A 22,498-nucleotide genomic window follows, 5' to 3' on the forward strand; every position below is an offset into this window, starting at 1 on the left:
CATCCATAAAACTCACATATGTGTACACAAAATTCAACGCAGTGATAATGATAATATTTTAAGAACTGCACTGTAATCTTAAATGTATTATATTTACTATCAGCTGAATTTAAGAACAGTCAAAATTAGGCACAGACTTGCCAACTGACTCATGTATAATCTCCCATAGTATTAAAGAAATAATTATGTTTGCACAGAACCTCAACAGTGCAATATAACAAGAATTTTGTGACCAGAATGGAATCCCTCTGTCTGCAGGATATGTACACCACCACGTTTTCCTTTCTCCCACACTCCATCACCAAACTGGAAGTGTGTCCCTCTCCACGACCTTTCTACAGCTTCCAGTGCTGCTGGAATGGGAATGGCAACTGGGGAAGTTGTATTCATGGTGCTTCTTAGATATTTGCTCTTTAATAACTGAACAAACCCACATCACATAAATACAACAATTATTACTATAAAACATTTAGAGTGACATTGATGTAAACCATCTTTGAATCTATGGCATGAAAAGTCTTGCTGCCACAGCTAGCCTAATACTTTCTCCTGTCCTTCCTAAATTACTTTATAAATCCACAGATTAATAATAAGCAGTCTAATATTTTTCAGAAGTGCCATTAGATTCGCAAACCATGTAGGAGTATTCTGATTTAAGGACAATTTTCCACCTAACCACACTTTTTGCGTGCACACACAGTTTCCAGTTTTAAAACATTACAGCAGAGTGCAGATTTATCCATTTTACAGATATGCCATATATTTTTATGGAGACATTTGTAAAAGCTCCTAAGCATCTAATAAGATAGAAGTCAGCTCAGAATATTTTGTAATAAAGTACCTCTTAGTAAAAACTATATTAGAGGGAAACCACACACAAAGGAAAAAGGAACTAGGGCAGTCTATTTGACAGCTGGGGAAGAAACAGAGGTTATGTCCTCTATGGCTGAGATTTAGAACAGTTTCACTTAGTGGCTGTTCTGCTCCAATTCCCCAGTTAAAATTTAGACCTACAGCAAGAAGTCTTCATTCCTATTTTATTCTAGCAGGAAGTCATGGTTCAGACTCTTAAGTAACCAACAGAAAAAAAAATACTAGCCAGTGGGGAACTATGAAGCTTAAATATTATGTTACAGTTAAATTGAGATAAACCTTACAGTAACTAGAGGGTTCACTCTATTCTCACAAACCAAAATGAGTTATAAATTGCTAACTATTTAGAGGTGTAACTTTTGTCCTATTATCAAATAGAAAATATACTACTGAAATTTTAGAGCAGCTGAAGCATTGTCTATGGCAACATGTCTCACTTGCATGTAACACAGGACCAGAAATCATTCAGGAATACGAGTAACCTTTTCTGACTTTTATCTCACTCAAATTATTTAATACAACTATAATATTATATGCACCTGTCAAATTTAAATAGCTACTGTGGAACCAGAGGAAAAACATACTCTTATCTACTCCTTTCATGCAGTTTACACTTAGCTAATCTTTCCAACTGCATAGAAAATCCAACCATTCCTACCCTTCAGAGCGCCGTGCTGCTCAGGAAGAAATTCAGATGGATAATCTGCAAGCCAGATTTGTCCCTAGTTTTGGAAAGCTGCTGCCAGCAGAACAGTCGCCCCAGACTGCAGTTCCAGGAAGGCAGCCATGGGGAAAACATATTGGCAGCAAGCAGCCCCAGCCCTCCTGTCCCTCTTGGAGCCCATATGGGGTCTGTGCAAGCTGGGAAGCAAACTGGGCTGTTCAGCAGGACACCCTCAGCCACGCGGGCTGGCACGGCCTGGCCACGGATTAACTCTGCCCCCTCTGTCACACAGTGCCCTCAGTGAGGGCTCAAGGACCATCTGCTCTCTGCTTGCAGGCAATCCCTTCCCAGGGAGGGCAGCAGACCTGTCAGAAACAGGTCCCCAGAGTACCCAGGACCAGCCCGCTGTGGGGTCGGGACAGGGCTGACACATTCCAGTGGCCTCCCCTGACAGCCAGTTTGGCTTTTCTAAGCAGAATAAACGAATCCAGCTTTGCCTTAAGAACATGTCTCAGGACAGCAAAACCACTTTCAGTAATGGTTAATTGAACTTGATGAGGGTACTCAGATTCCTCACGTTAAGTGTGAATTCAAACATTTTAGCCTGGAGAAGAGGAGGCTCAGAGATCTCATCACTCTCTACAACTCCCTGCCAGGAGGGGGGAGCCAGGTGGGCATCGGGCTCTGCTCCCAGGAACCAGTAGTAGGACAAGAGGGCTCAATCTTAAGCTGTGCCAGGGGAGGTTCAGGTTGGATATCAGGAAGAAATTCTTTCCAGAGAGGGTGCTCAGCCATTGGAATGGGCTGCCCAGGGAGGGCGTGGATTCACCGTCCCTGGAGGTGTTTAAAGTGAGACTGGATGTGGCATCAGTGCCATGGGCTGGGAACCACAGTGGGGTTGGAGCAAGGGTTGGACTTGGTGATCTCAGAGGCCTTTTCCAACCCAGCTGATTCTATGATTCTATGATTTTGCAAAGTACAAGAGGTAACCCACTCCTATGCAGTACCCTTGCACACATTCGGAAGCTGCATGAATCCAAGTGTCTGTCATTTCTCATTCCTTGCTGAAAAACCAATAATGTAATGAACATTTTTTAAAATATTGAGATAAGAAACATAAAAGAGTGAAAATACACCATCAATTTAAAGATTATCATCTGTTGAAGATTATTCTGACAGATTAGCAGTGTTTTCCCTTATCCTTCAATCAGTGTCTAAAATTGTACCAATACACTGTCAGTATTATTCCGTCTCTTCCTCTGCATCTGGTCCCTCCAGCATTGACTTTTTTGTACGTTTTTCACATAGCAATTACACAGAGAATTACACAGAAAATACCACTGTAAAATTAAGAATCCAGCAACAGAAAGCAGGGGGAAGGTGCATCATTTTTAATGGTTTCAGGTTCTGATAAACCACTCCCTTAGCAGTGGAATAAATTTGTACTTCAGCTACACTTCAGTAACATTTTTTTTTTAACCAGTAGGAATAGAAATTTAAAATAGCTATGACATAATTCAAGGAATTAATACTAAAGCAACTCTGAACACCAATACTCAACATTTATTCTTTCTTTCCCCACAGGAAAGGAGATTCTAGCCTCCAGTGTGGTCTTGCCTTCTCTTGGGAACTACTGGATTGAACTATTCACATCTCAACTCTTGGCAGGGATGGGAAGAAGACACGCTCTCCCTCTCCAAATTTGCTTCTAAATCCTCATTCCTGCCCATCATCAAAATGCTGTTCAAGTAATGCTGTGCTTTCACTATTGTGTATAGTATGCACAAAGCAAAAGGGGAATTCCCTTAATCATCTGAAGGTTTCATTTTTGGAAGTCCAATTATTTGAACCATTCCCGCATCCATAAGAAACATAAATACATTAAAAACATAAACTGGTGCTACATTACAGAGTATGGACACACCTCTACACTCAGACACGCAGTAGCAACTTCCAGTTCACTTTGTAAAAGAGAAATCTTGCCTGTCTTTCTGTTCCAAATTACATCTGACCTCTAGGCAGATGAGTAAGAGGTTTTCCACCTTTATAGTTCTCTTTCAGTATGATGTAGAGTTGTGGCTAATTTAGTGTTGCTTTCTTAACTGGCACAATAGAGATGGGCTGTGACCACTCTGGGAAAGCTGCACATCCACAGTTGCAATTATATTCCCTTTCAGCCCCAGGAATCTCCAAACAGTAAACTGGAGCCAACTGAATTCAGTTTGCTAGGATTCAAAAGACACTACAACATGTCCAACCCCAGAACAGCTCCAGCTCCCTTTTGTATCCTGCCTTCATCTTTATTTTTATTTTTTCCACTTCAGGGGATACAAAACACTGTTGTACTTCATTACTTCTTGTTTGTTTCTCCTGGTATTTACCAATACCAACCCATCATGCAACCAGAATTCTGCCTGCAAAAATGCTGAATAAATCCCATTTTGCACTAAATTCTTTGTTTACAGAATTACTATATTTTCCTGAAAGATCAATCTTACCACACAGGTAATATTTTGCTGTCCTACAAATTTTAAAAAATAATCTTAGCAGATTAATTTTAGTAGCTTGGGCACTTTGGTAGACGTATTCAGCATCTGTTATTTCCCCTCCCACAGTTTCTATAGATTTCTGATACTCTTGACCAAACACATGAAACAATCTCATTTTATAAAGTAATATTAAACAGTGCTCAGCAAGCCATCTGTAAATCCAGTGCTTTATGTGATCAGAATTGCCTTTTGTAATCACCTCGAGTTTTCTCTCCATCCTTTGATGCAATTGTGAGTTTCCTGCTCCCCTGACAGCAGAAATTCGCCCTGGTCCATTCAAAGAGCTAACTGTATAAAAAAGAGATGCCTGGCAATAATGCAATGCCTTTTTTTTTTTTTTTTTTTTTGAGTTCAGCTCTTCTTTCACAATCTACATTTCACTTCTGGGGCCCTCAGTATGCCCACTGGGCAGTGTAACTTCTCCGAGTGTAGCAGAGCCTTCAGAAATAAGCAGTGCAGGGAAACATCTCACTGCCTTCCAGTCCATCACACAGCTTTATGAAAACCAACAAGAAGGCTTCAAGGACTTGTATTTACAAGCAATAAATTTAACAGCTCTAGGAGCTTTGGTTCACCAAACATCTGACTTAAGAAAAGTCTCTCCTATTGGGAGGGCTGGAAGATGCAGACAGAGATCAGCTTATGGTCTTTAAGCCATCGTTATATAAATATGTTGGGAAGGCAGACTGCCCCTTTCTCTCCAACAGCTTTGGGCAAGACACAAATTTTCAGTGGCAGACCATCCAGAAGGTTATCCCTCAGGTACTCAAAAAAAAAATCAAGTGTAAGCTTTTTCACAATGGGGAAAGACTAAGAGCATTTTCACATGGCTTAATACCATATAAAACCAAAAGCAGTGATGTTGCTTGAGCCTCAGAGACTTCACAGTTACATGCCCAGATTAATTTCTGGGGCATAAGGAATGTTAATGTGTGCTTGGCCACTAAATTCCAAAGATTAAGAGTCCCATAATCGCTGCTTCCAGATGCCTGTTTGCTCTTTGCCCCCAGTTTTTTCTGGTTCCCAGAAATCACACAGAAGTGTATCCTAACAAGAAGTGTATCCTAACAAACACTGACGTTCTCTCAGAGTGCTGAAAACATGCCAAAATTACATGAAACTATTTCCTGATCAGATTTTATGCCAAATTCTACAGCTGCTTGCATGGTCTCCTTCAGCAGAAACATCCAGTACACAGCTACGGAAGTACCTTAAGAACAGATATTAATTTATATTTAGCACCTGGGCAGCAAAGCAAGAAAATCAAGCCAGGACCTCCATATAAATAGCACTAGAAAGACTAAAAAGCACTTCAGGAGACTGCAATTATAAAGCAGCCCACTCAACTGCAAAAATAATAGCAGGTAAAGATCACACAGAAGAGGTGAAGAAGAAATAATAAAATAAGGATGTTACGTAGGAAAGGTGAAAAAAAGGAGTGGAAAAAGGAGGGAAAGGGGAGAAAAACGACCTTGATTGAACATTCTGTGATTAATGGATATTTTCAAGCTATCTCAATGATTTAAAATCTACTGGATATACTTAAGACCTCCCACTAAATGTGCCATGCAACCATTTTAGACATTACCTGTCCACTGCCAGTCCACTGGCACATCTAAGTCACTTATGAAGAACATGTAGCTTCTGGACCTGATTAAAAGCTGAAGTTAATAAAAATATTGCCATTGATTTGCATCTGCTTCACACTACCTCTACAGACCAAGAGGTTTCTTTGCTGTCAAAGTCTATTAAAATTATATGTATGAATAACTATATATAGGTTCAGCAAAGTAGCCTTGTACTGAAAATGTGAAATGATAGAAGCACAGTCTGGTACCAATAGTTGAAGGTTTCTCATAGAAGAAATGCAAGATGCCACATAAAACAAAAATGTGGGAGAAGGGGTGAAAAACCATCAGACCAAAGGGAACCTGACTCAAGAGCTACAGTTTTGAAACAAAACTTTTTTTTTTTTTCTGGCACAAAGCATGGTCAAAGAAATACTTTCAAAGGAATAAATAATATATTGTTCAAAGCTGCTTTTTGAAATATCTTGCTAAACAGGGACTATAATTACCAAGCATAACACTTTAGAGTACTTAAAGTCTCCCCAACATGATTTATACCTGCAGTTTCTTTTGATATTGTCATTCATCCTTATTTTATACAGATGTTATACTACTGAGATTGTACCCTCCTATATAATTATTCCTTCTATACCCTTCATATTCATTTTAGTTGCACTACCTTGAAAAGATCTTTTTCACTTACAGCTATAGGAGTATAGGTATATGTGGATATGTGCACATTGAACTATCTTTAAGCAAGCAATGAAACCCCAAATATATTTTAAAAATACTTTAGGAAATATAGCAATAATATTTAAGAGCAAGTATTAGTTCACCCATCTTTAATTACTTTCAGGTTATCAAAACACGAATGGATCACAAAATCCACACTTACCATTAAAACAGAATAAATGTGTAAGACATCAGAGGAAAATACAGTGCCTGTGTAACTGACTGGTGTGCTTCATGTAATAAGTTATGAAACCCATCCAAAATGTTTGTGGAAGAACAATGCTGCCTGGAATTAATGGCTTCTTAACCTCCCTGGCAATTCAAGGGGGGCCTGATACCTTTTAAGTTCTTTTTCCCTTTTTACATTACTCTGAAACTGAAACAGTTACATCTCCACGAGGTTGCTGACCAGCAGGAAAAGTGGAAAATCAGATAAACCCCTGCTGTTACCCCCTCAAATTCACACCAAGCAACAAGTGAGCCCAGCTCCTCCTTTCCGTGCCCGGCTGACTTCAGCTGGGTCACACAAGGGGGGCGAGGGCTGGGTGCCCCAAAGCCCTATCATCCCATCCCATCCCATTCCATCCCCATCCCCACCCCCATCCCATTCCCATCCCCATCGTCATCCCATCCCCATCCCATCTCCATCCCTATCCCCTTCCCATCCCCATCCCATCCCACCTCCATCTCAATCCCATCCCCATCCCAATCTGCATCCCACCCCATTCCCATCCCCATCCCGATTCCATCCCATCCCCATCCCCATCCCGATTCCATCCCATCCCCATCCCGATTCCATCCCATCCCCATCCCATCCCACCTCCATCTCCATCCCATCTTCATCCTCATCCCATCCCATCCCCATCCCATCCCCATCCCATCCAATCCCATTCCCGCTCCCGGTGGGGCGATGGCGCCACCTGCCGGCACCGCGCGGGAACGGGCCGGGTCCGTGTAACGAGAGCTTTCAGAATTAGCCCCGAATTTGTCCTAAAAACGGCTTATAAACCTTAAAAGAACTACAAATCTGAGGCACCAGGTACAGGCTGAATTGGGATTTCGGAACAAACCCAGCCCCTTTAGTTTTAAGGGAAGCCCACTGAGCTAAACAGCATCGACTTGCCAAACAATCAATCCACTGGTTCAGGATCCCCCAAGGCTTCAGGAACACACAACAGCAGCTTTACTTATTAAGGACATCAAACTGAAAAGAAGAAAGGGCAGTAAAAAGACAGAAAAGAGACACTAACACAACAACAAAAAAAACAGACTGAGAGAACATTAGCTAGTAGCATACAACAAATGAACCAATTACTCATCATTATGCTGTTACACAAGCATCCTTCCTAACACAAGTGGCCAATTTATTTATTTTTAGGAAAACAATCACTGCCAGTAGTATCACAATTCTTCATAAGAGAAGTATTAAATACAGAGCCTAATTCTCAAAAGCAATGAAACGAGGATGGTTTTATATGATGCTGTCTTTAATTCACTTCTTACTACCCCCGAGGGAAATATTCATCCCAATTTTTACCAGCACTTTCTGCTGATACAGATCTTTTCCTCGCAACAAGAACCGAAAAGGAGACTCTTCCAACTGGCTGTAGAGTTACAGTCCAAGTTTAAGCGACACACTCCTAATTTATTACATATTCCAAACTCTGCAAGGCTCCTTCTCCAAAGATGCAGGTCATCTTCTACTCCTTAATGTGGCCTCTTTGCACTTGCATGGAGATCCAGACAAAACACAACCAGTTGAAGCCCCAGAACCCCTAGACTGCCAGATTTTCTGCTAAAATTGGCAGCTACAGACCCAGTCAGGACTGAGGCAGCTGCAGAACAAGCCCTTTGAAGTGAACACAGCTTAGACTGAAACCTCTGCAAAGAAAGGAAACAGCAGAGGAACCTTCTCTTTATTTTTTAAAAGCTTTTACTTGCAAATATTCACCTACCACTACGTGGATAGAAAGAAAGCCTCTTCTCCTGGTTAATTAGTAGTTGTTCTTTGTAAGAGTCTCAGCCCAAGCCAGAGGGAACTTCAAAGGCCTCTCTCGTCAAACGTCCCGGTGTGTGCCCAACACGGAGCTGCCAGTTCTGATCTGGTGGCACAGCTACAGCTCACGCTGGGCTTGGGAGTGGATCTGTGTTACCAAGTAATTGCTAAGCAATCGTGCAACAAAAGAACAAACTTCTATTGAGAAGATTTGGCAAAGTCACAGCAGTGGGTAAGATGAGAACACGAACAGTCTGCTGGCAGTACAACCCCGATACATGTTCGTGCCTCACGTGACAGCACCTTCCTTCATCTCTTTTGTCTGGTTGGTTTTTAATGCCCTTATCTGCATATGTGACACCTGCAGCTTTAAAACAAACAAATCAGATCTAACACAGACTACTTCAGACTGTGTCAGAACTCAAGTCTGGATTTCATTTTCTGGTCATGCTCGTAACACAAATATTCTGCAGCATTCTACTGCCACCAGTATGTAAAAGGAAAAGAAAAAAGGTATCAACCTAATATTGTGTGAAGAATAAAACACAGAGGACATGATTCATAAAGGAATGAAGCCTGGAAACTATACCAAATACTAAAAAAATAAAATGTGCACACTCAGTAACCAATGTAACACATCATATTTGTGATCTATCAGCTACTTCTTGGGAAATACTTCTTGAAAACCTTTAAGGGCCCAAATTCAATTCTACATGAGTTTTTTCTTCTTCAGGAAGGCTTTTAAAACAATGTTGGGCATGAACAAGTCATAACTAATTTGGAAGGATTATTTCATTTGTAATAAGATTGGTTTAGTTCTCTCCCAGTGATATCAAGAAGAATAAACCAGGCTGTGCCAGCCCCATCCTTCTCCAGTTTTTTTACATTAGAGTGCCAACAGCCATTGCACTCCCAAAAGGCACAGAATGGTTGAGAAGGTTAAGAATATGAACCCACATTCTTTCATTCTGGAGTCATTCTTACATTAATTTGGGACAATCCATTCAAAAATCACATAATTTGTGTTCTGCCTTCTCAACACCCTCAGAAATAGATGTTTATAACATTCTTTAACTAAAACCAGAGTTACTAGTTCTTGTAGATCAGACCCTCCAAAAATGCATTTTTTAAAAGCATTAATATTTTTAATTAATGAATTCACTTCGAGCTGTAATTCCTAAATTTTTTGTAGCTAAACAGAGCTGTCACACCACAATGTACTGACCTCAGGATTCTGTTTAAGGAATTCATTAAGCACTCCACATCACTACCTATAAAGTTATACTACAACTTCTCAGCACTTTTACAAACTCCATACTTTCTCCTCCATTAAAAACATATTGTCCATAAACTCTTTCAAAGTGGTAACAACAAACCAAGAACTGAAGCACTTTTTTGGAAAATTGTATCTGAATATAGTTCAGTGAATAACTTGCACTACAAGACCACTTAAAAATGGCCCCACACATTCCTGACAAGAGGCAGTATTCCATGAGCTGCTACTGTGTGCTTCAGTTCCCAGGTGGACACATTCCCAAAGACTCTCTCAAGCTAAAGGAGAACTATTCAGATATTAAACCAGCATGTCCCTCTATCCCTTCCAAGTTCACCAACTTAACTGAAGTGGAATTGCCATGATAATGTAATACAGCTTCCATTAAATATCAGAGCACTTCACAAGGATAATATTCCTCTCTGTCCTGAGTGCCCATTTCTCAACATTGCTTCCACGTGTCCAATCCAGTAGTGTCAGACACCAAAAAAAACCCCTCATTTACTGACACCAAACTAACACAAAAATAAAAGCTGAAACTTCCAACCAATTTCCTGCCTCAGAACATTAAAGTCCTCCAAAATCTATTTCTCCATTTAATCACCCACAAATTAGAAACCCACATAGGTAAGTTTTCATCATGATTTTTCTTAGCAAAATGTCTGTTACTTGCCAAAAGATTTTTTATTCTTCGGTGAAAAAACAAATTTAGTGTCACTAGACAGTGTTCTATGCTAAGGAGTCACAAAATGAAAGACAGGTATGCTATGTACTAATGCATGTGATCCAGATAAAAATACAGCCTGAAAATAAAATAAGAAATGCATTAAACCTTGTAGGGAGGACTGGAGTTAATGGTACCTTTAAAATAAATAAAGCTGCTATCCACTAGCTTGTTTATTTGAGCAACAGTAAACAAGGTAGACAATGATTTACATAAATTTATGTGTTGAGCAGTATTTCATCCCTCATATAGCACGTTAGTTCAGTCCTTTGTTTTCCCCCTCCTACAGGGCAGTATGATGAAACATAAAAGATGCAACAGAAATGGAAGTACAATGTTATATAAACTCTAAAGAACAAGCACATCTTCCTTTGCATGTTCCCAATAGGTGGCAACAGAATCCCAAAAATACAAAGAAGTTTATACTTCTTTATTCATGCACAAAGCAGCAGCAGCCCCGTTACAACTCCTATCAATGAACTTGCACCAGAAATTTTAATCAAACGGATCACTGCATCTCAGCAACAGAAATTCCCAGGACAGGAAAATGTCAAAAGCCAGAGAACTCACAGAACAGAAACAAAACATGTATTAAAAAGCTGGTTGTTAGCAAACAACTCATCGATGGCTTGTACTCGGAGCTTACCTGAGGGAGTAAACTATCACGAGCAGGAATTTACAGGAACTAAATGTTCCTGAGCACTAAAGAAGAAACGTTAAGGCAGAAACAAAATTCTAGACTAATTCTCCTGTTGTTGACATCCACACCTTGCTCTTGAGCAGCATTTATTTACAAGCCTGAATAAAGGGGCAGGCACTTTTAAGCAAAGTTTTCAGCTGACAAGCCCCAACTTTCTCCCAGCAGGACGTCCATGTCATAGAATCACAGAATCAGCTGGGTTGGAAGGGACCTCAGAGATCATCAAGTCCAACCCTTGATCCAACCCTGCTGTGGTTCCCAGCCCATGGCACTGATGCCACATCCAGTCTCTTCTTAAAAACCTCCAGGGATGGAGAATCCACCACTTCCCTGGGCAGCCCATTCCAATGGCTGAGCACCCTCCCTGTAAAGAAATTCTTTCTAATATCTAACCTGTTTCTCTTTCTAATATCCTGACTGTTCCTGATCCAGGCCAGGATGCCATTGGCCTTCTTGGCCACCTGGGCACACTCTGGCTCATGTTCAGCTTCTTGTCACTCCCTGATTCTTTGTAATAAACGACAGGAAACCAGAGTTCTTTTTCCTCGACAGTTACACGACTGCTTTGGTTTTGTGGCACAGAGCTGTACAAACCAAGCCTAAACAACGACTACTTACTTGCTTTCAAAAGCAGCCGGGTCCCGGTCCAGAGCAATGGTCTCTGTGGTGATCTCCACCTTGCGCACGCTGCCGAAGAAATCCGTGATCAGAACGTTCTGAGGGTCCCGCTGGAAGAGATCGGTTCGATGCCCAGGGGTGGAAACACACAGACTTTTTGGACAGACCTGAAACTGGAAACCGAGATGGACAATCACATCCTGTCCCCCACTCATCAAGAGTCTCTACACACACCTTCCAAAACGGAATTGCTACGAAAAGAAAGATAAATGACACACAAAACTTGCACTGACTTCAGAAAAAGCTCCATAACCGAAAAAGGTGGTTGAACAAAAACATTTAAAGGCATAAACATCTTGATTATGCATTTCAGAAAACCTTTATCCTCACAATAACTATATTTGGGTTTAGAAATGCTTCTGTGAAAGCCAACCATCAATTACATCTAACTGATAAAGGCACGAATATATTTCTGAATATAGATGCAGTAATGCTTCTATAACCTTCCTGAAGTCACCAGTGGGGATTAATTCTTCATATTTACCAAAGGGAGGCATGCAAGATTAAACAAACTTTGGTAAGTAGCTATGTTAAAGGTTTCATAAAGAAGCAAGAATTTACATTTTGATCAGAAAAAAACCCCATCAGTCTTGTTTCTAATTTTCAGCTCGCAAATTAATGCAGAATAAGGATCTTCAAATATCAAAGGTGCCTTATGTACATTAAGTTCACAGAGACATCCTGTGAAACCCACAAATTAGCTAAACACCATATTATTTATTTTACTCATGTATTTTGTCTACATATCAGATGCCCCATGTCCAACACACCCTGCAACACCTGGAAGACACACACAGCACTAATAAACTGTTTTCACTGGACTCCATTCTATATAAAGATCTCAGTAACAGATTTATTGTAGCATTTAGCCAGGACAGCATGCCTCTTAAGTAACAAAGTTGTTATGTAGACATTCAAGGCAATACCAATGCATTTTGGACATAATGCTGCTTTGCACAATCCCACCACACTCACCACAAAAGTCTCAAATATTTCACAGATGCAGAGCTTCTTTATTTCAAGCAATCTTCTAATGGATGTAATGCAGTATCATAAATAGTAACTGGCCTGTATTTTTGTTAAAAATGCTACAAGTACCATGAAAAGCAGCCTAAGGCTTTCTCCAGACTCCTTGGTGAGTGTGGAAAGCTGAGTTCATGTTTCAATCATCAGAGAAACTCAAACCTTACAATTAAACCACAACCCTACTGGACACACCATTAGGTAGAGTCTCCAGAGGAAATGCTGCTGTCCATTGATCTCCTGGTAACAGTGCTGGTTTATGTGAGTCCTTGTACATCCCAGCAACACAGAGTATTTAACACAATAGATTTATCACACAGGACTAAGAAGGATGCTCTCCACATGGGTGCTCCTCTTTCTTAATCTTAAATTCTCCAAGTGATTTTCACAAACAGATTCTATTCTAACAGAGCTAAACAATTCCCCCAACATGGGAACTTTGTTATCTTGAATTTTCTTAACAACAATTTCAGCTACTTTATGACAAATGACATCTCATTTAGAAATTTATTTGAATCTTATTTTAAAAGTTCAAATGTGTGACATTTCAGTTTAGTCTTTACTTTCTGAGAATTGTGATCAAACCTAAAGCCAGTCATTTGCACAGCTTTATGCTATCCCTTAGCAACACAGATGGAGCAGGTGGGGAGTAGGTGGAGTAGATTGTGAAAAAAGATGTCTCATTCTTTGCAGGAATGCAATATCCAAACCTTAGCTGGATGTGAAGAGAAGCTGTTTCAAGAGTGGTTAGAGAAAAGTAAAGAGAAGCAGTGTAACAAATACACAGTACTTCTAAAAGAGCAGACATTTGACATATAAAAAGATGAAACAACTAAACATCAGTTAATTTTAAAGCTAGTTTGCCAAAAACTTAAGTTATCCTGAGCTTGGAAAGCATTAATTTAAATTAAAATAAATAAATCAGACTTGGATAAGCAGTAGGTCTTTACTGTTAAACCAGCTGACACTAACAGTGCATTCCAGTGCCAAAGTATCCCCTACAAGTGTTGGCAAAAAAACAGGCTTATATCCTTACCCTGGACTAACCATATGTCATTTTGAAACTCTTAGATGAAGCCCTGGAAAGCATCAACTCAAAATCAAGTGGTCGTGTTTGCTGAAACACGTGCAGGTCATGGCTCAGGACACGATCACAGCATGGCCTGGGCTGGAAAGGACCTTAAAGATCATCTGGTTCTGCTCCCCTGCCATGAGTGGGGACACCTCCCACCACACACTGGGTCACTCAGAGCCCCATCATCACAAATCAGGATATATTTGAGTCCATTCTCTTTTACTCCCAGAACACCAATCAGCAGAATGGTGTGTGATAAGATGACTTACCCGATGTAAGGAATTTACTTCTCCTATTTGGCATATAAGCAAAAACAAACACACAATTTGGTATCTTCTCCAAAGAGCTCAGAAGGTAAACTGCTTGGCCAGCTAACAAATTTCTACACTCCTCAACTACCAGATTAACATTCTGCTGGCTAGACCAGCTACACCACTTCCCAGATGGTGTCTTACACTGTAGATAGTGCTGTTCCCTTTTATGACCTTTTTTAATTAACACAAATTCATTTTCTGCTCTACAGTGCTATTTGAATGAACAGGCTAGAAGAAGATACTGAATCAATAAAGAATTTGCACACTCTTCTTTACCAAGATTTATTGTGAAGTTATCTGTATCCCATAATCAGAAGGTATTAAATTATAGGGCAGAATTTCATTCCCATGGAAGTAAAAGAACCTTGAATCTTAGCTGCTGAATCAATTCTGTATCAACATAAAATCTGTCAAGTGTGGGCTGTTCAGAGAGAATTCTACCACACGTGTAGCAGCCAGGCTAACACTGTCCTCTGCAGACAGAGAGTGGCATCAAAATTCTGAGCAGCTGCTCCTTTTACAGAAATGAATCAAAGGCAGGGTGTTGTGGAAGTGCTGGCTCTTGGAGCCCTGACACAGCACATCAGGATTTACAGCTACAAGGTACCAAAGCATAATGCACAACTACAGGAAACTAACACTGCAACAGGTATAAAGGGTTAATAGGGTAAAGAAAATAAGGTTACTTTTTATGTCATCTCACTGCTACAGAGGCACTGCCATAAATTTTGTCACAGGTTTTCTGGTTGGCTTCTTATTTTCCTTCTGCCTCATACCTGAGATTTACAATAACATTTAATATAATGAAGTCCAAACACTGATGAATTTGGACATATCTTGCTCTGGAATCTAAGCAGATATACAGACAAATTAGTCTCTGCAGGCATTTGTGATCACACAGTTAGAACTGTAACTGTTAAATCACCTTTGCAAAACAACACCAATGCCTGCCTTTCCACAACTGGAAAATGTCTGCTATCCATTTAAGGTGGCTTTAGAAGCCTCCTACTATCATTTTTCACACACAAATACTGCATTCTATTGAAATTAATATTTAATGAATACTTTACTAATATTTCAATGAAAAAACAAAATCTGGCTAATTCTAGTTAATTTTGTCTGTAGCCAGCAAGCCACTGTCTATCCTTGAAGTGTTACACAACTACACTTAACAATGGCAAAAAAAAACCCTTCCCCAAAGAGAAACAGCGGGAGCCCAGAAAGCATTTGGAGAACCCTACAGACAAAATAGATTAAGTTTTGAAACTGTTAAAGTCATTAGCATATTCATGACTGTTGAGTATTCTACCTACCAGGTCATTCATATTTGTCTGACTGGCTGGATGAATTTCTTCCAAGAACTCCAGTACATAGAAGGTGTATCTGTCCATAAGATGAACACCAATCCCAAGGTCAGGTTGATGCTTAAAAACAACACACAACAGTTACTGGGCATTTGCAGGAGAGAACTGTGTGTTCAGGAGGGAACAGAATGTAACAGCACGTTACAGAAGTTAGGAATAATTTTTTTGTTCTTAGGCAAATTATGCAAAGAAAATTACTACCTGTGAAGCAACATACTGCTGATAAGCTGAATAATACAGTTTATGTATAATTCTGGTAATATCTCTGTTTTCAAGAAAGGTGGGAACCCTTCTTCTTAATGGTCCAGCACAGGTTTGTGGGCTGCCCTGACCTGCTTAGGACTTTGAGAACAGGGCTGGGACAGCCAGTGTGTCCAGGGGTCCAGGTAATCTTGACCTGCTGGTTTTGGTCTGGCTGAGATCTCTCCTATTGCTCCTTCTGTAATTCAGCTGGGACATAATTACAGCAGGTGAAAGGCAGTGTTTTGTTTTGATTTCTATCACGGGTAGTAAATCCTAAATTGAATATTCATCACACACATCCCTCAGCAGTCTTCCCATAAGATTTCTTCTTACCCTAGAAAGTGCTTAAGCTGGCCAGCAAGCACAGAAATCCATCATTAGCCTGGTTCTTTGGGCCAGCACACAAAAGCTGGCAGGAAAAGTACACTTACAAGTTTTGTCAAAATGACACTGTGTAACTAAATACCTTAGAGTTCAGCAAATTGCAGGGGAAATTTTTACTTAAAGGTCAAGAGGAACTGTGCTTTTAACTCAAGCTTTCTGAAAATTGTCTTCAGGATCACATAAATGTACTTACTGATAAAGAATCTTCTCCTACTTGGCTGCTAGCCAAGGCCATTATGTTAGGGGAATAAAACCGTTCATACATGGATGCTCCTTGACAAGTATCAATAATAAACAACAACTCATTGTACCTGAAAGAAATAAAACAGCCTCCTTAGCTGTTTCTACTTAAACAACATATAGACACTTTGTTTTTTAGTTACCAGGACAGCTGCCAGGAACCCAAGGAACAGCAGAATTCCCAGTGACTGGTTTTAAGATGTGAGTTTAGTCAAAGCAATTCATTTGACCAGCTCTAACTGCAGGAAGCTGAAAGCAAAAAACAACTCTTCTTTCTGAATGCAAACTTTGATGCGATTTTCTGGACAACAGACAGTATCACTGCTGCAGGTAAGCAAGGCCTACCAGTAAGCCTTTGGGTATGTACAGGAAATACAGTATTTAATGTCTAAATAATGCTCATTTCTTACCTCCTTTTCTGCCACATTTGTTCGAAGGCATCGGCAAGTTCTACATTTGTGATTTCTTCAGAATCTTGAAATTTTAGGAAACCATTTCCCCCATGGCCTGACAGAAAAATCAGAAGTTAGACAAGAGTGTAGATTAAAGGAAGATATCAGCCGGGGGGACCATTTTTCTGAAATAAGGCAAACACACTTCTCTTTCTCCACAGACAGTCCAGCAGAATAAACTGATACAGTAAGAACACCACCCATACCCATACACCACTTCAAATGGAACCTACACTGGCTTAGTAATGCCTTACAGACATTTTCCCTTAATTGTACGACATGCTAAAAACAAAAAAACCTCTTTTTGTTGATCCTTTTGTTCATTTGGACTAGTGATGCTTTCAACAAACCCACCTGACTGAACAACAAACACCAATAAATTGCACACAGAAAGCTGTAATTACCTGTCATATATATCAGAATATTGCTTCTGTCATCAGAAAGGAGACGTTTAGACCGTGGGGTGCTTGGGGGGATTCTCCCCGTTAACACTCGCAAGAAGTTTTCAACAGTAACCTGTGAATAGAAGCACAAAGTCATTTTCTAAAGGTAAGAATATTGATCAGCTATAGGCTGGGTTACAGAAATTAAGTAACAGAACACTAAAATATGCAGCATATCTAAACAGACATAATATTGCATGGTATAAACTGCATAAGCAGATATTTTCTGTTTAAGGTTTCACTGCAGGTTCACAATCAGGTGGAGCCTTTCACTTTATTCCATTGACATCAAACTGCTGCTTTATTATATCCAATAAGTCTCCCACCATTATCATCTCTAAATGGGTTCTCATTGATCTGAAAACCTGTCAGCACACAGGGTCATTCTGCCAAAGTGGCTCACGGACTCACAAAATGCTCCAACATTAGGGTGTGTTACCATGGAAAAATAAGTTTGAATTCCCTCTGCGACTCACAAAAGGAAAAACAGTTGTGTTACATAAGTCTGAGTGATCAGTACACCCCACCTGGATGGTGACTGCAACAAAGCCTCCAAAACACCACTTCATGTACACACACACAGCTCAAATGCCAGCAACAAATCCAAAATCAGAAACAAAACATGTTTCTCTATTTCATGAGTGTATCTGTATTGCAGTGTTGTGCCTTCACTTCTTCCCATAAAGTTTCAGAGGAAAAAAAATCTACTATATGCTGAAATATGCTCCTATAAAGCTTTAGTAATGATTACACAGCACAATTAAACCAAGAAATTGATGTCTAATTTAAGACCAACTGATAAAGACACTGTTTGAAGGAATACTATACAAAAGGTGTCAGAATGAAGATTTTTCTATAGTAATTACTTTATGGTAATGATTAGGTTAGAGCTTTTGTTTTATTTTAAAAGTATATGCTAAAGACTAGGAATTTAAGTAGGTCTCCCTAATAAACACTTCACCTGCACTCCAAATTTTCATGGTAGTTTTAAGTGTTTACAAGATGAGACACTGAACAGTCATTTCCAAAGAAGAGAAATTTCAGTAATGTGATTGTATTCCTAACACACACGAGGAGTTCCATACATACTTTCAGCTGTGGATTTAAAATAGCCAGCACACTTAACATGTTTCCAGCACAATAAACTTCAAATAAGATAAACTTCAAATACAAACCCAAAGATCAGTGGGGAGAGGGATGTGTATTTTAAACCCATCAGTTGATAATAAAAGCCCAGCCCAAAATCAGTAATATGAATAGGAAGACTCTTCCTCAGATTTCACAGATGCTGCATAAATCTTTGAACCAACACTAAGAAGTAAAGGCCCAGTGTTTGAATTAAAGCCCAGTTACCTCATAGCTCCTGTAATCCACTTCCACATCATCTCCATAGACGTTTAGCTCCATGTTTTTATGACTGAACACAGTGGCTGGTTTGGGATTTCTGGGATTACAGGCCATGTCATCTGCCAGCATCAGCACAATGTGGCTATGGAAAAATAACACAAAAACATTTCAGCCACTCTACTTTCACATAACAGTCAAACAGAAATTACAGCAATGCTGTTTGATGGTTACAGCAAGAGCTTATAACATTAACAAGGTTCCTGGAACTGCAAGTGAAACTTTGCTTGGTTATATCCTGTTTCCTTATGCACATCCTCACTGTAATGAAGATATCACACATGGAAATGCAGCTGGATGTTATTTATCTACAGGATTAAGCCAGGCCAAAGATGAGCAGGAGAGTATCTGACATTGGAAACTTTAGGATACAGGCTTGCCAGGACCTAGGGTGACAGAACTCTTAATAAAAAAAGCTGGAGATTTTTATAGGGCACTAAAGCATTTCATGCAGCACCAGAGAAGAAATAACAGCACGTGTGCACCTTCTCAGGTAGATCAATTAAAAACACTGTGATAATTTTTAATTAAATTGAGGAGCTCCTGAACATTTCTGAAAGCATTATACTACATCTGATACTCTATGATTACCTGTACTAATGGAATTTTCCTGAAGAACACAAGTGGGCTGACATTAGACAATTTGTTGACTTTATAGTGCAAAATAAAAAAAAAACCAACCTGCCATTTCATAGTACCAAGAAAAAAACAAACCCAGCATATTCCGTGTGTAACAAAGCTGTTCCAGTGTGCATGCACCCAAAAGATCTGTATTTCACCTGGCAGGGTCAGATTTGGGTCAAAATATGAAATATGAAATAACAAGTCCCCTCCTGGACTGGGATCCTGGTATTCTCCCAAACAATGTTTACAAAAGCAAAGCTTTATCCTCCAGAGAATGCTGTTTAATTCAGACTCTCGGGGACACAATTCTAAATTAAACTGTGTCCTGCTCCTTGAACACCATTCCTGTGCTTGTCATCGTTCACCTGTAGGTCAGCTTGAGTACTTTAAGAGTAAAATTATTCTTTTGAAGTGCTGATATGTTCCACAGTCTACCAAAAAAAATAAAAGAAAAAATGAGAAAGAAACGCTGTCCAAATTAACATAAGTCCTCAAAAATAAAGTAAACTTTTTCAATGGACATAAAATCCTGGCATAAATATGAAGCCGTGATGACAGAAGCCAGAGGAGGACAAATCATCTTCCTAATGTTTTGTTGTTGGAGGACAAACGTATTTAAATCACCAAATTGACACAGTTCCATTCAAAATAAGCCTATGGCACAAACCCCTCCAAAAACAACCAACCCCAAGAATCAGGATAAATGTTTATTTTTAAGATGTGATTATGAGATTTCTTGAGAATTTTGTTTTGTAGGGGGTTTGTTGGTTTGTTTGTTTTGTCTTGTCAATATTTTGAAGGAAGTCTTGCAGCAAAGAAAGAAAAACAGATAAAGCAAGTTTGTCTAAGGAAGAAACATGTTCAAATCCATGTAAAAAATTGCTGCAAATAGTAAAAAATATGTCTTCTCCTATGTCTTATTTTAAACATGAGCCTAAAGCACTGCTGGCTTTCTAAGATTAATTTCCAGAACCTTGGATATGGGTAAGAAATGGCTCAGGCTACTGAAAAACAGAACTCTCCAGCCATGCTGCAGTTTTTGCAGCACTTCAAAAACTGCCACCTATTGTGACCTCAACAGTGCAGACAGATGGATGCAAAGCAGATGAAAGCTCTCAGGTAAGGGCAGAACCAGTGAAAGAATTTCTAAGGCAGTGCCTCGGGCACCTGTGCTTCAAAGGCTGCACAGGAGAGAAGACAGATGCTTCTGAGTGAGATGTGCAAAACCAAAAGCCACATTTCTGTGCTTTCAGCCCACAGCAGTGCTTTCCCTTCGATTTACAGCCCCCAAAGGCTTTTAAAAATTAGGTTTCGAATTCCCCTCTTTCAAAAAAACTAGAAAGTCACTCTTTTTATTATTTCTTAAATAAACAGAGAAAAGAGGATGATACTGCCACTGCATTCAGAGTTGAGAGGAAGCTAACTGGGGACTCCAGATAATACAGTTTTGGACTTGGGGAAAAAAAGAAATGCCATCCAAATTTAATCCAGCAGAATATACATTTTGCAATGACAAAGCAGGACACCCTTCTTTAGGCAGACATGCTGGAGAAACTACCAGCCCTCTACACTAACATTAAAAACCAGGACCATCAGGATTTCCACAGGAGCCTACAGGCACATATAATCAATGGAGTATATATATATATATATATTCAGTGGAATATATTCAGTCTATTATTCAATGGATGTTGGTGCCTAAAACTCACTTCCACAGCTCTGAGTAAACTGCAGTGCAAAACAGCTGGATGGAACAGTGCCAAGAGGTTCCTTCCAGCAGGAACACAACTAAAAGATGCTTCAGAACAGTTTGTTCACCTTCCTGCTCCTGTTGTGAAAGAAGGGGTGCCATTTTAACCACTGTGCTATCACGAGAGAAGCACATACATCGACAAAGTTACTTGTTTCTGTAAAACAAATCATGCAAAACAGATTTTTTTCAAGGCAATTTTCACTATGCAGAAGTTGCTCTGGTCAAAGCCTTTAGTCTAAGGACTCGGTGTGGCTGCAGATGTGGAAGCCTGATACCTTTGTACAGTCAGAGTTATCAACATCTCCACGCTGAAAGGAAATTAAAGTACAGCAAGAGCCATATCTCGGAGTAGCACTGTCATTGCTGAGTGCATTTATCAATTTTCCCATTATGCTTTCACCAATTTACCAAGTGCTACATTTTAGGGGCCAGATCTAATTAGCCTGTTCCAAGTGGGAGTTTTACTACATTAACTTTTTGCTTTTCCTTTTGAACAACATTGCTGCGCTTTTCAACGTAACTGATGTGACTGCATCCTTCCTTTTTGCTTTCATCCAGTTAAACTGGGAAGATAAATGTATTTCTATCCTGCTGCAGACAGCATGGCACATTTGCAAGGAATTGGATTCACCAAGGTCCCCTCACCTATCAGGAATGCCCAGTCTCTTGACACTTCTGTATACTGAGAGAGTGTTTGCCACATGACGATAATTAAACCAGAATCGAGACGTACACACCTTGAAAAGGAAGAAAAAAAGCATATTAAATAACGTAAAAGATACTAATTGGCCTGGCACGTTGCATCTGAAGACCACAATTACAGGAATAGTAAAAATAGTAACAAATCAGGAAGAACAAGGCAACACCATGAAACTCAAGACATAAGATATATAAATCTTTGGTGTGCCAAAGCAAAGAAATACTGAAAATAAAAGTTTAAAAAAAAAGTTATTAGCATACTGACTCATGAAAAAATTGTCATAAACCCTAACTAAGTATAGAAAGTGGTACTTTAGGGAATAATTCAGCAATAGTAAGTGGATAAGCTAAATTTTTTCATTTGCTTTCTCCTTAGCAAACGGAATTAAAAATCAAAGGAAGAGGCCTCATCTCAATAGGAAACCCATTCTGAGAGCATTCTTGCACAAAGGCATAAGTGAATTCATGCAGAAGACACACGCTGGGGAAAATACACTGAGGACATTTGCATTTAAGGAGTGAAATGTAATAAAGTAAGAGCTAAGTGAGTTCTAACCAAAACCTGAGCACAAATTCTCAGAAACCTCGAGGGAGTTGAGTTTCTACTGTTCTAACAGGTAAAGGGTCAGGACTCAGCCATTCCTGGATTTAAAAACTCCCTAAATCAGACATTGTTCTGATTCAGAGATTTCAAAAACTTCTACAAGAAGAGGTGACTTTAAA

The 22,498-nt window shown here is 39.6% G+C and overlaps 1 protein-coding gene across 4 annotated transcripts in view; it reads right to left on the reverse strand.

The window, feature by feature from the left end:
• Positions 1-22,498, reverse strand: part of PIGK (phosphatidylinositol glycan anchor biosynthesis class K) — a 61,725-nt gene that overhangs the window by 36,336 nt on the left and 2,891 nt on the right. For all 4 annotated transcript variants that reach the window (XM_064665518.1, XM_064665519.1, XM_064665520.1 and 1 more), the window contains exons 3-9: positions 21,722-21,813; positions 18,649-18,784; positions 17,257-17,368; positions 16,811-16,907; positions 16,354-16,471; positions 15,483-15,593; positions 11,698-11,870 (exon numbers count right to left, since the gene is read on the reverse strand). In XM_064665518.1, coding sequence (XP_064521588.1) covers positions 11,698-11,870; positions 15,483-15,593; positions 16,354-16,471; positions 16,811-16,907; positions 17,257-17,368; positions 18,649-18,784; positions 21,722-21,813 — 839 coding nt within the window. The remainder of the gene's footprint in view (positions 1-11,697; positions 11,871-15,482; positions 15,594-16,353; positions 16,472-16,810; positions 16,908-17,256; positions 17,369-18,648; positions 18,785-21,721; positions 21,814-22,498) is intronic.

The sequence above is a fragment of the Pseudopipra pipra genome, chromosome 9, assembly GCF_036250125.1.
Source record: "Pseudopipra pipra isolate bDixPip1 chromosome 9, bDixPip1.hap1, whole genome shotgun sequence".
Lineage (NCBI taxonomy): Eukaryota > Metazoa > Chordata > Aves > Passeriformes > Pipridae > Pseudopipra > Pseudopipra pipra.